The 16,594-nt window shown below is 33.0% G+C and overlaps 1 protein-coding gene across 3 annotated transcripts in view; it reads right to left on the bottom strand.

Annotated features, from left to right (window-relative positions):
• Nucleotides 1-16,594, bottom strand: part of SLC39A10 (solute carrier family 39 member 10) — a 130,092-nt gene that overhangs the window by 18,525 nt on the left and 94,973 nt on the right. For all 3 annotated transcript variants that reach the window (XM_076005767.1, XM_012776952.3, XM_012776951.3), the window contains 5 exons: nucleotides 10,164-10,333; nucleotides 8,149-8,337; nucleotides 3,041-3,161; nucleotides 1,355-1,723; nucleotides 139-219 (listed from right to left, as the gene is read on the bottom strand). In XM_076005767.1, the coding sequence (XP_075861882.1) occupies nucleotides 139-219; nucleotides 1,355-1,723; nucleotides 3,041-3,161; nucleotides 8,149-8,337; nucleotides 10,164-10,333 (930 nt within the window). The remainder of the gene's footprint in view (nucleotides 1-138; nucleotides 220-1,354; nucleotides 1,724-3,040; nucleotides 3,162-8,148; nucleotides 8,338-10,163; nucleotides 10,334-16,594) is intronic.

Raw genomic sequence — 16,594 nt, 5'->3', positions numbered from 1 at the left:
ATTTTAACATCAGGATATGTCTTAAAACTAATGACACTTAATACTTGCCATCAGCCAGTTTTTGTTTTAACATCTCTGGAATTTGGATGCACTTACAATTGAGGAAGTCTTAGATAAAAATTTTAAAGGTTATATTACCTAATTCATGTGGCAGTTCATGACAGAAGACAGCTATAGAAGTACTGATTCCTCCTGTCAATCCAGCACTGAAAGCTGCTCCTGAAGAGGATAAGAAAAAAATGAGTGATGTTCACTGATCGTCTGTTTTTACATTTTCATTAACGATGACATAGGAAGCCTCTTCTATCTAAATTAATTTCATAAAAATGAGTAACTCATCTATCTTACATACCACAGTTTTTGAACATATGGTAGGGTACAACAGGTGTGTGAGGATACAGCTATTCAATGAAAGCAATATTACATATTGAATTGAATTCTCTCTTTTGTGTAGCTGTCTAACTCATGAATAGCTTGGGAAATGGAACAATTTTCATTGTTTTGATCTCTGAGTCTGATGCTCAATTTAAGTCTTGTAAGTCTATGATTGCATTTGCCCTCTCACATTGATATTTATAGATATTTAAATGGCTAGCATCCTTATCTAAACTTTTCCTGGATCTAGAGCATAAATGGCACGAAGTATTATTAGTCTCGGTCTTGAGGGCTGAGGTCAGATGTATAAATGCACCTAAGTCTACTAGCAGAATTCCTTCCTTATTCTTAAGTTTTAACAGTTACTGTGAATTAAAAAATATGGTCTCTGCTTTCCAGAAGAAATCAAAGCCTACTTCCGAATGCTAATAGAGTATGGATCTCAAAGAAAATCATGTATTGATCACATTTAATGTTCTCCTAGACTGATAAATACCAGTTTACATTAGCAAGATTCTAATATACTTGAATTTGATATAATAAATTTTTAATGTTTTAAAATTTTTCTTCACCTTTTCAAAGATCTGAAAAATTTATTAAACTTAAGATGGAAACTGAACTGTTCTCTTTCAGGGAAATGTAAATGCATTTGAAAATATAATGTTATGGTAGCTTTTTCAATATGGTAACTGTTGCTTTGAATGAAAACCCAGTTATTAAAGACATATACTATAGACATTTGTTTACATGTTCAAAAAATAACACTGGATTATACCTTTACACCTCCAAATTTATTTATTAAACACAAAATTATAGCCTTTGGAAAAATCAAATGACAAGAATAATATATAATACAATATTTGTTAAGTTTCAAATTTTAACCTTACATATTATAGTTCATAAGATTAGTACAGATACAGTGGAAGAAGAAAAACAGTCTCAAAGCACAAATTAGAATCCAAGTTTCAAGTCCACTCACCAATTGCTAGCCCATCACTGAAGTTGTGGATGCCATCCCCCATGATTACCATCCAAGCTATGTTAGCTATTCCTGTTTCTTTCAGATCTGATCCAGAATGACAGGGACCATGTGAATGATGAGAATGTTTGTGGTGCCACTGATGATTATGTTTCCTCAGCACAGTTTTATTCTCATCGTGGTGGTTATGTGCAGTAGCGTGGAGATCATGCTCATGAATGGTGTGTAATCCATCACTGTGAGAATGGTCCATGATTTTCTCCTCTTCTACAGAAAGGTAATTTTTAGGAGGGGATTCTTGTTGGCCTTCTAAATCTGTCAGTTCAGTTTCATTAAGTCGATCTTCAGAAACAACCGAGTCATCAGTTCCTATACATGTACAGCAAAGGATATGCTTTATCAACAAGTAAATGCATGAATATTTGCTCATTTAAATCCAGGAAGAACAGCAATGCAATGAACTTTCTTAAGTGAATGCCTTTAAAAATTCTTTAAAAAATGTATTTCCCTAAAATCATTTAGAAGCCATTCTAATTGAAAAATATATTGAGTCTGATCAATCAATCAACCCATAAAAACATGAATGTGCACACACAAAAAACAAATTGAAGTTTGGAGGGTTCAAAAGATGCTACAGATGAGGTAAATGGAAGGGAATTGAAATCAAAAGCAGGAGAAAAAGTAGAAAGCATGAAGATATTACAAAACTTAACAAGGAAACTATGGAATAGTTGATAAAAAAAATCAAAAGGTGGACTGTTATTGTAGTATTTACAGAATAACAAAATGCAACCCGTAATTTTTCAGAGAAAGAAGGAATCTTAGTGTTTACTCACTCTTACCTTTTATCATTTAAGAAAACAAAGACAAATAAAATTTTAATAACTTGTCCAAGTCATATATGATTAGCTGATGTCAAAGTTCTTTACATCCCTCAAAGTCCTGCCTACTTAACAATGCTACTCAAAGATCACTGTTAGGACAAAGTTTAGAAACCATTATAAGTAATAATATCACCTGATAAGCATTTTTTTTAAAGGTGGGTGGGTCTTTCACTAGTTCTCCAAAGCTGTTTATTACCTAACAAAGATCTCAATATTTCCCAAATTGTATTTTGGGGCAGAGTTCTACAGTTAGAGTCTAGGCTGCCTTCTTCTGCAGAAAATCATTGGTGGATACAAGGGATATAAGTTTAAACAGAGACAAAGAAAAATTAGGTTAAAAAACTTCTTTCATGTTTCCTAAAAATTATAAACTACCTCAGTACATCTATTAGGCAACAGAATAGATGAATGGATGAGCAGAGATTTTAAATATAAAGAACAGGCCAATTCTCCTTTTTCCATACAAAATACATCATGTAGGGAGGAAACCTGCACGGTTAAGAAATAAAACTAACACTAATCCACCACTTTGAATGTCCTTTTTTTGTTTCATTCATATTTTTTTCTGTAAACTACAAGTGTAAAACATTCCTTGCCCCATGATATAATTCTACCATTAACAAAAATAAACTAACAAATAGGAGCACAATTAAGAGACATTCACATTTAAGGAAATACATGTTAGGAACTAATATCAGGGAAGCCACAAAAACAAAAATTCAAACAACACAGGCATAGTTTAGAAGCAATATTTCAATTTTTAGATCTTATAAGTTTCTCTTTAGTCAGAATTGTTGTCTACCGGCAAGAGGCTTGAGTTGAAGCCAGTCAGCATCTGGTGTATTGTTTAACTTATGATCTGAAAGCTTTCTTCCAATAGATGATTCTTCTGTGCTCTGCTTCATAAACCATTTCTGTTTTCCCTAAAAAAGGCATCTGATTAGTATAAAATCTATAGCCACAATTAGCAACAACATTCACTTGTTAACACCTATGAGACAAACTGGTGTTAACTTTATATGCAAATTATTTAGAAAAGGGGTGAGAAAAATTTTCTAGAAGATATTCAGGGAATCTACCAGATAAAAACTCCAACTAAATTTGTGTATTCTTTTAAGACTCAACTAAGAGATTCAATTCATCTACTTAAAAGTTAAGAATATACAGTACTAAATAATTATATGCCACCCAAATAAAATGAGTAAAATATGTGTAACATCCCTTATTTAATAGTGTAAGATAATAGAAAGTTTGAAAAAAACTAAAGCTTATTCTTTTGAATTTGACTCTGTATTCAATGCAATCTCACGCATTTCCCTGAATGTGACATAAAAGAGTCAAATTTGAGTTAGAGTCCTAAATTTGTAGTTTACAGCTAAGACTTTGAGAAAGTTTGTTAAATTTATTGCTCAAGAATACTCATCTGTCAAATAAAAATAAAATTCTTATGAGGATTAAATGACGTGATGTATGAATATGACCTATCACAGTAATAGACAAGCGTTCTTTCTTATCACTTTGTAATCAGACGGGAAATTTAATTTAATCCTGTGGCTCCCAACCACAAGATGGTACCAGTCCATGGCCTGTTAGAAACCAGGCTGTGCATCACCACCTGAGCTCTGCCCCACTCCCTGCCCCTATCTGAGGAAAAATTGTCTTCCATGAAACCAATCCCTGGTGACAAAAAGGTTGGGTACCACGGATTTAATCAATCCTCAATTACTTGTAAATACTAATTACTGTATTTCATTGTTTAGGTTTGACTTTTTCCTGTTATACACCTTAATAGTCTGACTTTTTAGTACTTTCTTCTTTATCAATGTAACTACCACTAATAACTCTTCCAACTAAAATTTCTGCTTTTAATGTATGTTAATTTAAGAAACCAAATAATCGAGTATGCTAGAACAGTGTGAAAATAGGCATTGTTCTCTAGGAGATGATTACCAATTGGCATGTCCCACATTTCAGATGTTTAAGTCTTCTATCTGCTGCATAAGTACTCTTGTATAGCTAGTTGAGTGTGGGGTAACCTCAAAGATGGCCACCATCAATTTCCTCCCTCCCTATATGAGCATTCTGTTCCACCCATCAAAGGGTAGGGTCTACCCCCTACCCTAGAAATTGGCTGTTTGTTTGTTTGGTTTTTTACTTGTTTTGACCAATAAAATGCAGCAGAAATGATTCTGTGCCAGTTCCAGGACTAGCCTGGCAGCTTTTGCTTTTGCTTGGGTAAACTAGGCACTATCCTATGAAGAAGCTCAGTCTTAACTATAAAAACAGGCCATGTGGAAGAACATCAAGATGTAGACAGGGAATGAAGTATTTTTGGACTTTCCAGCCCTATCCAGCCAGGCCCATCCTAGCCCAGTGGCCAGATGAATTTGAATGTAGTAGTGTGAGTGACTTTAGCAAATGCCATGTCGAGCAGAACTTCCCAGCTGAATTCTGCCTAATCTCCCGACATACTGAATTCTGAGTAATAATAAATTGTTGTTGTAAGCCACTAAGAAAAACTGGGAAAATATATTCAAAAGAAAATAATAATATGGAGATACCCTGAAGAAAAGAAACAGTAATCATGAGTCAAAGGGGAAAAAAAGGAAAGAGGAGCTAATATTAACAAAAAGTCAATGAGCAGGATATAGAAATTAAAGAAAATGCAAATACCAGATGGAATTTTTTATTAATTGCTTTGGTTCTGATTGTCCCCTTTCCTAGAAACTTATAAATCATTACCCTCAAGGCCCCCAACTTACTGAAACAACTCAGCAACTGGTATATTATTTAACTTATGGTCTGGAAGCTTCCTTCCAAAAGTTGATTTTTCTATGCAGACTGTCAAATGTCTGTTCTATTCAAATACCACTAATCCTCTTTCTTTAAAAAAAAAAAAAAAAAAAGCCATATCCTTTACATCCTAGGTAACTTGTTGTCCTATTTCTCATAAAAGAGATGCCCTGACTTATCTGACCAGATTCCCTTCTTTGATATACTTGAAGAATTTCTTACTATTAGATTTAGAGCACAACCCCCACCAAAAAAGGTGTTCCTTTCAGTTTTTTACTTCCTAAAATTTCAAATTTACAAAAAAGCTGCCATGTTTTTGGAATTCCATTCTTATATCATAGTTTTCTTTGCAAAAATAAATGTGTTTAATTTTAGGTTCAAAATAAGACCAAGATGATTAAATTATAAAAACAAAATCTTGTTTATTTTGAACTGTCCCTTGAAGGAATATTTTATACTTATCTGTAAACTACATAGTCCCTAATGTTTTGTACATATTAAGTACTTAATATTTGTTGCTTCAATGTTAGTAGACACACAATTGAAGAATATTAGGGTTTACAGTACAGGTTGAGTACTCTTAATCCAAAAAGCTCTAAAATCCACAACTTGTTGAGCACTGACCTAACACTCAAAATAAATGCTTTATGAGAGGATTTCTGAGTTTGGATTTTCAGATTAATGATGTTTAACTAGTAATTCCAAAACTACTTTACATATTTTGCAATATATAATTTATGGTAGTGATGAACTACTTATATTTCTTATATTTAATCAACTATCAAGTTCTTTTATTTTTATTGATATTCTCATTTAAGTAATTCTCTCATATTTTCTTCCCCATTATTCCTTCTGCCATGACCCTAGTTCAAGCTCTCATTACCTCTCTTCTAAATAATTCTGCAATAATTTCCTTACTCAACTCTTACTTCCTTCTAGGCACTTCTGCTTCCCACCATATTTTGTTCTCCACTCATCCATCAGAATTACTTCATCTTCCACATACAGTTCAAAATCCAAATGCTTGCTGGACATGAAAACTCATGCCTATAATCCTAGCACTCTGGGAGGCCAAGGAGGGAGGATCACTTGAGCTCAGGAGTTCAAGACCAGCCTGAGCAAGAGTAAGACTCAGTCTCTACTAAAAATAGAAAAAATTAGCCAGGCAACTAAAAATAGAAAAAATAATTAGCCAGGTGTGGTAGTGCACTCCTGTGGCCCCAGCTACTCAGGAGGCTGAGGCAGGAGGATCACATGAGCCCAGGAGTTTGAGGTTGCTATGAGCTAGGCTGATGCCACAGCACTCTAGCCTGACAACAGAGCAAGACTCTGTCTCAAAAAACAACAAAAACCTCCAAACAAACAAAAATCCAAATGCTGTTAGATCTCTCTCACTTTTCTCTAAGTTGAACCTTCCCAGTTCCTTTTACCATTTCTCAGATAATACTTCACTGGGCTTACCATCTTAATCATCCCTCCTTTAGAAGCAATCAAATGTGTACTGACTAAAACATGGTAACTAAAATTAAATACACAATTTGAAATATGAAATGAAAATACAGATGAGAAGTAAGATTTCTTTCCCATGATTTAGACAGCTAGTGGAAATCATGGGGACGGAGTCACAGTCACACAGCTAGTTTTGTATTCCCAGTTCAGCATTCTGCTCCAAACCATATTTTGTCTCAAGGGGATATATACAAAACATATATATAAGCAAACAAAACATATACATAAAAATAACATAACATTGTATCTTAAGAGGAGACTACATATTAAGATCATGATTATTCTGGGTTTTTGAGGGGGAAAAAAGATATCTGGAGTTAACAAAATCTAAGAATTTTCTATTTTTTTTTTATTTCAGCATATTACAGGAGTACAAATTTTAAGGTTGCAAATAATGCCCTTGCCCCGCCTCCCCTCACAAGTCTGAGCTTCAAGTATGACCATCTAATGCTAACTTTTTTTTTTTTAAGACAGAGTTTCACTCTGCTGCCTAGGCTAGAGTGCTGTGGCGTCAGCCTAGCTCACAGCAACTTCAAACTCCTAGGCTCAATCAATCCTTCTGCCTCAGCTTCCCAAGTAGCTGTGGGAAGCTACCATGCCCAGCTAATTTTTTCTATATATTTTTAGCTGGCCAATTAATTTCTTTCTATTTTTAGTACAGATGGGGTCTCACTCTTGCTCAGGCTGGTTTCCAACTACTGACCTTGAGTGATCCTCCCACCTTGGCCTCCCAGAGTGCTAGGATTACAGGTATGAGCCACTGTGCCCAGCCAAACTCTAACTTTCTGTGTGGAAAGCTTTACTTAAACAGAATATACTGAAGATAATCAGCGTTAGTATCACAAACATGTTAGTGAGATGTATTCAGAATAGAGCTTTAAAGGCAGATGTGAACTGATGTGAACAGAAAGGGGTGTAAACCATAGTGAATGGCAGTGGCCCTGAACTTACTTCCTTGGGAGAAAAACTTTTTTTAGATATTTGTTTTATTCTCATAAATGTGAAGTGGAACACAGACAGTTGCATGACAATCAGGATATTTAATCAACAGTCTGACCAAGCATCATCTCCTAAGAGGTGAGTCACTCTTGAAAAAAAAAATATCAATGTTTCCATCATTTCATTATATTTCTTCCTATAAAGCCCCGTTAAACTGACAACTTCTTATCCCTAATACTTCTACCATTGCCAAGGCATTTCTGATAAAGAAATGTGCTGCGTAAAAAGATCTTCATTAAACGATACTATAATAAAATCCACTTATAATCAAAAATATTACCTAAGATTGATGAGACTTGCTATTTATATATTTTTGCATTTTTATAAGAAACATAAACTGGCCAATAGCTTTTTCCATCCTAAGCCAATTAATTAGGTATGATACAACATGTTAACTGAAAAAGAGACTGCTATATTTGGCATTATAAATGCCAAAATAAATATAATAACAAAAAAATGGCAAAGATCAAACACAGCTTTTCCTCTGAAGATTTAGCTGTTAAAAAACAGAGATTTAATAACACAAACATCATAATATTGAAAAAGCCTAGAAAGATAATTTTTTAGTTTCATCTCAAAAAATGAAATAAACAGTTAAAAAATACTTACTCTTTGTTGTTTGTAGTGCTTAAACATTCTAATACAGTGTTCAATGATAAATAGCAAATAAATGCCTCCTAGAGCGACAAGTCCTTTCAAAACAGCATCATATTCTTCCAAAAACTTCTTAGATTCATGTCCATGAGAATGTCCATGTCCATGTGCATGTTGATGACTGTGATCATGTCCACCCTGAGACTGTTAATAATAAAGAAAACTTCTAAACAAGTAATTGAAATGCTATTTAAAATTTTGAGATTATAATTTCCTAGAGAACACCAAAAAAATACCTTTCAATTTTTAAAGTGCTCCCCTAGATATTATTAATATTATCTCACTTAAAGATTAAGTAGTCTTCCGTTTAATCTTCTTTACTCACTTATCCAAAAAGTGCATTTTATGTTAACTACAAAATAAAGACCACAGATTAAAATTCCTATAAGGTATATTTATACTATAGTAAGATAATCAAGCCAGAAGAAGCCAGAAGTAATATTAGGAAGTGATGGGTTCTTTGTAAATCAAAGTGAACAAGACCTACTTAAATGCCAAATATTTAGTAAAAATAAAACAAAACACACAAATTAATTCATCAGCAGGTTACTACTTGTAACCCTCTGTAATCTCTTTCTTAAACTGATTATATTTTTTTAAGATTCTCTTATAAATTATTTCAAAGAGGTGATGAGCTTGTGACTTCTGTATATACTGTGACACATTAGCAAGAGTGTGTGTGTAATTTTCTACATTTTAAAGCTTTAGCAAAAATAAATCTATGTACAGAAAAAGTTACATTCCAACAGTGTGAAATGTACAAGCATCACAATATTAAGAGAATTTAAGTTAGGTAACTAATTTAAGTATTTTTCTTTTTGTAATATTTATGCATTTTCTTTCCCTGTTAAACAGTGGCAAACAGAAGAGACTTCTAAACCTCTCAAAGGAGGTTAGACCATTCAACAATGGTCAATTCAATGGTTAAGTTTAGTTAACAATTCTTACTAGAAAAACAAGTTAAACAGCACTTAAATATTGTTCTCACATCAACTGATCTTACTAGGCTTAGTTCTAAGATTATTGCTATTCCTGATGGTTGTTTGTAGAAAGGGCAAAACATAAAATTCATATCCATAGTCTTAATATTCATTAATCCAGTTTTTTTTAAAGGCAATGCCATACATTGTTCTTAGATTGGAATTCTGGAATTCTCAACCAAGAGTGCAGAAGGGGAGACAAGTTATACACAACACACAAATGCAATCCTATTTCTAGAAGGGAAATATTCAATACTTCAATTTTATATTTAGAAAAGAAAAATCTCCATTATTTTCATAATTTGAAGTAAAAACAGTAGAAAGCAAATCAAATACTCTTAGCTGGTGATAGATAGCTATCTATCTAGCTATCAATAGGTTACAGATAGATAGCAGTCTTTTAAAAAGTTCATAAGCATAGTACTAGGAGTATAGGGTTATGGTCATATCATTAGAAGTGTCCCCAAAGGAAAGAAAACAAGTAGTATGCTAGGTGAAAAGCCCCCGCCCCAAGTATAATGAGCTAAAAGCTTAAAACAGTTAACTGAACATGTCTGCCTACCACTGCTCAAATAAAGATGCTGATGGCATATCGGCTATATGCACAATCAATTACAACACTCCTTATACATTTCTTCTAAAGGCTTACTTGATATACCACATAAACAAAAAGATCACCACTAATTTTTTAAGTATTCATTTTCAGAACTGCTAATATAGCACATTTTAATCCAATGAGTATTTTTAATGACTGGTGAAAGTGAAGCTGACATTACCAGTCTTTGCTGCTGTTTTAAAATCTTATGATTCAGTTTATTTAAAAAATTCTGCTATTAAAACTGTAAAAATGGAAAAAAATAACTTGATCCTATAAAAAAAATAAAACATCACAAATACCAGATTAGTGTGCTACAGCTTGCCAATGAAGGACCCTTTTAGCTTAAATATCTTTCACTTTTAATTTTTTAAAAGATTAATACCATTTCTTACATGGGGCAGTAGATGAAGAAGGGCATCTCCACTCATTGTTCCTACAGCTAGTGCAACAAGGAATGTGAGAAGGAATTTGAAGCATCCCTGGTTAATGATGGGAACCAAGATCACACCTAGCAAGGAAAGCAGGCTAATGACAGTGATAGAAATGATTCCACAAATCCATGCTGTAAGAAAGAAATTAATAGTCAACATTAGTATTACAATATAAACCAAACAAGAATAAACATAAGATAAACCAGTCATGGAAGACACATTATCTTACTCAGACTATGCTTTTTAAGAAACTTTACAGCACTGCTAAAAACAAAACAAAAACATGACATATTACCAACTCGAACACTTAAAGAATTAAGAAACTCAGAAACTTAATTTATAAATAGTACCTTCACACAACAAAGTGACTATAGTCAACGATAAGTTAACAAAAAGAGTGGAAATGGAATGTTCCTAACCAAAGAAATGATAAATGCTTGAAGTAAAGAATACTGCAGTTACCCTGATTTTGATTAAGATACAATGTATGCCTACCTGTATCAAAACATATGTACTCTAAATATACACAACTATTATATACTCATAAATAAAAATTTAAAAAACTGTTTTAAATAGTACCTTCAATGGCCCACGATTGACTTAAAATGGCTTAAGGTTGTGAGTCACTCATAATATTTAGACTGTAAATAAAAATTCCCTAATGTCTAAATGAAGAGCCAGAGCAATAAAACTATTTAAAGAATGTAATCATAAAATTCATGTGAGAGAATTTAAAAATAGCCAAGTATCTATCTAATGTATCATAATATTTGAAAATCTTTCTAATACAAAGTTGAAGAAACATATCAGCCCCAAATGGCAATATAGTCACATGATGAGATAATAAAAAAATATTTTTACTGGTAGCTTTATCATAATAAAGGATAATTTAGTCCTATTTTCCTTGATTTCTTCTCTCCCCTGCACCTGGTTCCAAACTTCCTTTCCTCTAATTTGGCTTTCTGTATAATTTACCAATTTTTAAAATCTCACTATATTTTAACTGGCTCAGAACACAAGAGAAATGTTTTACAATATGACTTGTAAGAAACAGAGGTGTGGTGGGGAAGAGGAATTCTGCATATGTTTCTTTATCCACATCATTCATGAACAGATAAGATACCGGAAATAAATGTCAGTGGTTCAAGGGATGGACCTTTTCATTACAATTTCTATTACTGGCCTAAAATGAAATTGAAATGTTATTATTTTTAAAAATTCTGCTTATTTTAATATCTAGCTACAGAAAATCTTACTGAAGAGTGATAATTCTATAGAGGTTTTAATCTAAAATACTATTTTTTCTAATAAAACCTAATAGGAATATAAATCTGGTGAAAGACTTTAAGTGTGTGATACATGAACAAAGGAAAAATACATCTGTTTATCAAGATAACTTAAAGTTTTCAAAAACAAAGAGAAGACAGGTAAGGAGATGATACTAATTACCCCAATAAACGCTGTACTTTATTGATAAAATTGTGTTTATCCATTGGACATCATGGTAACAGTATCCAATGACATAACACTATAGCCAAAATTCATTAGCTAAATTATCTCACAGAATTAAAACAACAGGTCATTTATCACTAATGTAAGTTCACCCTATATCTATCTATAATGTAAGTATACCCTATATATACCCTGTGGTTTACCCTATATCTTAGCAGACAATTATTAATACTATCATATAAATAAAGGAAACTCAAGGGGATAAAAGAAGATCCAAATACACAACCAAGTGATGAAGATCAGGAGAGGCAGGGCACTCAATTCCTCAGGAACCAGGGTCAGGAAAAGATTTATTGCAAAGTTAATATCCCGGAAGACACCTGCAGATCAGCTGGGCACTGGTTCAAGGTCATGGCAAAACATCTGAAGTCCATCACCAAGATGGTGATGGTACAGAAAGGGAAGGTGGAAGGTGCACACAGGACTAAGACCCTAAACAGAATCCTCTTCCTGGATGGGCTCATTGAGGACATGAAGCATCAACGGTAATATGAGAAGCCACATAGCCAGCAACAATGGGAAAGCTATGAAACCTGCAGGTGGATCTACAAGGTGGAAATGGCTTGCAAGATCAACTTGTTGTCAGAGAATCAGGAAGATCCATGGCAGGGCTGCTAAGCCTGTGGATAGGACACCTAGTATGAAACCCTCTCCCAGTTTGTGTCTCCACCTACCTTCTTTCTACAATCCCATTTTCTATTACCTTTCTCTACAATAAACTCAATCATGTATACATAATAAAGGCCTCCACATATAGAAGTAATCCCATTAATCAGCAATGGACCCTTCACTTTATTAAGTGAGAGAAGAAAATGAGTCCAAAAGTAGTCTAGGAGCAGAATGGTCTTTGCCTGGGACGGAGGGAGGGGTTAATGGGTACAGAATTTCAGTTTGAGAAGTTGAAGAAGTTCTGGAGATGGATGTGATGATGGCTACACTAAATGTGAATGTACAGGCCGGGCGCTGTGGCTCACGCCTGTAATCCTAGCTCTTGGGAGGCCGAGGCGGGCGGATTGCTCAAGGTCAGGAGTTCGAAACCAGCCTGAGCAAGAGCGAGACCCCGTCTCTACTATAAATAGAAAGAAATTAATTGGCCAACTGATATATATATAAAAAATTAGCCGGGCATAGTGGCGCATGCCTGTAGTCCCAGCTACTCGGGAGGCTGAGGCAGAAGGATCACTGGAGCCCAGGAGTTTGAGGTTGCTGTGAGCTAGGCTGACGCCACGCACTCACTCTAGCCTGGACAACAAAGCGAGACTCTGTCTCAAAAAAAAATAAAAAAAATAAAAAAAATAAAAAAATAAATGTGAATGTACAGTACTTAATGCCACTGCACTGTACACGTAAATGGTTAAGATGGTAAATTGTTATGTTTATTTTACTACAATAAAATTTTTTTTTGAAGTCTAGGAGAGGTGAGGAAATTTTCTAAAATGTAGTGAAATCTACCTACCATTTCCCACATAATTTTTATGAACCCCAATCAAAATCTTATTGAAAAAGCATCTGTTACTATTTACAGAACTACCACCCCATCCTCCAATTGCTAGGTAAAGAGGAGAGGATGCATGTACACATTTGGAATAAATTCTGCTTCTGAAACACCTATCTAAAAAAAAAGAAAAAAAAAGAAAGAAAGGTTAATGTCCTGGTTAGTGGATCAAAAGGATAAGAAGAAGATTCCCCCAACTATTGCTGCAACTACAAGGTGCAGGGAACTGAAGGCAAAACTTCTAGAAAGAAAAATATATGGTTAAATAAGGCTTAAAAGGCCAACTTAATAATAATGATCAAGTTAATCTGTCCCTGGGAGAGCTTAATGAAACATATCAGAGAAGTGGCCATAGGTATAAATTTTAGACATGAGGTCTTGGGAGCCAATAGTTATTGGACAATTAAATCAAAAGGTTTTGACAAAACTACCACAGCTCTCTAGCTCCCATTATATTAGTGGGGAAAAAAGGAGATAAAAGGGACAGGATACTTATAAAAACTAAATGGAACAAACAGAGGTTGGTAACAAAAAACATTAACCTGAAGATAAAATATATCTCCTATAGTAAGACATAACTCTCCCTTCCTAAATATATTCTTATTAAATTTGGCAATAATCCAATCCAGAAGCAATTTATCTCAAAGTAACAAGCTAAAAGCAACTTCAATTAAAAACTTAAAGAAAAAAATGCATTAAACTATTTGGAAAAGCCAATAATTCATAATCTGAGATACTCTACAGGAGAAAAAAACAGTAACTGTATATACTCACTAATGAGTAAATATACATAGACAGGGATTGCCAAAACTAAAGGGAAGACAAAATAAACAATATATACACAGTAAACAAACTTGGTGATTCTTCATAATTCTTAGAAATTTTTATTAATCAGAATTATTTTGGCCATAAATATACTAGAATTAGTCACCAAAATTACTCAATAAAAGTATTTATTTTATTCTTATGTTTCAATGTCTAAGAAAACTCATGTAACCAGATTAAGATGCTAAATTAAAATCTGTATTTGTAAAAATCTAGTTGTGTAAATCTTGTTAATCTGATTTATTCTTTTTCTAAAGTTACATTACATTCTATACTGGGAAATACATGTTCATTCATTTTTGTACTTGTCTATTAAGACATTTGTAATATAAATTAAATTTCTAAATCATAATATAGAGAGAATACCATTAATTTGATACAGTATACATCTGTGATGATTAACAATTTATACAATATAATGAGCTAATAAAATAGCATTAGGAGCATACTTTAAAATTTGAGCTTATTACATTTTGAAATTTAAGACCATATTAAAACAACATATATATTCTTATAAGCATGTTTATAAAAATCTACTCATTAAAAAGTTGAGAGAAAATGTGATTGTGTTACCTAATCATAAAACTGATGTCTGAAAATGAATGCTATTCTTAGTAAATATTTCCTTTCTATAATTATTATCATATTAACTTCTGGCGAGGGATGTCTTAGATGTGAAGAAGAGTCCAGGGAAGATTCTTTGATGCCAAAAACATTTTGCAACGTTCTGAGAAAATTACTCACAATCCCACATGGCTTTTGGTAAATTAGCCAAAAACCAAGTCACCAAATAACAAATTAATCAAAACCTGATTGAATAAAAATCAATTTGTCGATATGCTAATGGAAGAGCTAATACATTATAAATGAGGGCCAATCAGCAGATTGGCATACATGAACTAGTGAAGTGCTTACACATGTAGTTGGGGGAGGGTCTTTGTGTGAATTCATGTGGGCACAAATTGGTACATGTCATGTGCATTACACAGTCCCATGTACAATTTCCTATGTATCAGCTGTTAATGACTATATCTCTTTCTCATCCACTTAAGAAAGCAAATCTGTGAACTAAGAGATAAAATGATTAGAAAGAGAAAAGTCCACCCCTTATGGAAGTCTTGTGCACTGTTGGTAGGAATGTAAAATGGTACAGCCACTGTAGAAAACAATATGGCAGTTCCTCAAAAAGTTAAAAATAGAATTATCGTATGATCTAGCAATTCCACTTCTGATTATCTACCCAAAAGAATTGAAAATAGAGTTTCAAAGAGATATTTATACACCCACATTCACAGCAGCATTATTCACGCTAGCTAAAATGTAGACGTAACCCAAATGTCCATTGACAGATGAATATATAAGCAAAATGTACTATAAACATATAATGAAATATCAGCCTTAAAAATGAAGACATTTCTAATATTACAACATGCAGAAACCTTGAGGACATTATGTTAAGTGAAATAAGCCAATCACAAAAAGACAAATACTGTATGGTTCTGCATATAAGAGGTATTAAATACTTAATTAAAATCATAGAGAAAGACCATAGAATGGTGGTTGCCAGGAGAGTGGAAATGAGGAGTTATTGTTCATGGGTATAGAGTTTCAGTTTTATAAGAAAAGCGTTATGAGGGTGGATTGCAGTGATGGTTGCATAATATTATGACTGTATACTTAAAAATGGTTAACACAGTAAATTTTATGTTATTGTATTTTAACATAAATTGGAAAAATTTGTTAAAATGGTAAATTTTATATCATATATATTTTACTAAAATAAAAAATTAAATAGTTTTCTAAAATAGCAAAGTCAAAACAAATCCCAACTCCTCTAACTTTCAATCCACTGTTTTCTCCACTAAATCATAGTATTTTCAGAGAATCTTTTGCCAAGTGATTTATTTATCATGCATGTATTTATTACCACATAGAGCTTGCTCCACAGAAAAGAAGAAGATCTAAGGAAAATTAAGCACAATTAAACACGAAAGAAAGAAGACTAACTTTATTAATCCAAATGGCAATCTTTCAAAATTCGAGCTAATTAGGAGAGACAAAAGAGTACTGCCAAACAAACTTGTAACCACATAGAATTATTAGAATATATTTATACTTATTTTAATCCTACCTAAAAATATACATAAGCAGTTAAGATTAAAATATTTATATCCCATCTAACATAAATTATCACTTATTCCTTCTTGCCAGTCTCAAGGAATAAAGAGTAAAGAGATTTCTCTTTTCAGATAAATTTCTGAATTTCCAGCTATTTTCTATATATTGCAACTATTCTTTGACAATTGTTTCACTAGCAAAACAGCCTTATTATTCTAAGATTAGTGTACACTATTACAAACACATTTTTATTCTGTTATTTATTGTTAATTTTTTAAAAGATAATTTCAGCTTCCTAGCACAAGAAATATAAGTGGAAGTTCTACATCTAACAACCTGTAAATCTCCAAGGAAAGTAGAACAATCCTTTTGACCTATAAGAAGAAATGTGAGGTTGTTTTGAACTTACTGTACTTAAAATACTTTCCCATGCTATTTAAAT

Source organism: Microcebus murinus, chromosome 8 (assembly GCF_040939455.1).
Source record: "Microcebus murinus isolate Inina chromosome 8, M.murinus_Inina_mat1.0, whole genome shotgun sequence".
Taxonomy (NCBI): Eukaryota; Metazoa; Chordata; class Mammalia; order Primates; family Cheirogaleidae; genus Microcebus; species Microcebus murinus.
The sequence above is the reverse complement of the archived record's forward strand: the minus strand, read 5'-3'. Positions and strand labels throughout refer to the sequence as shown.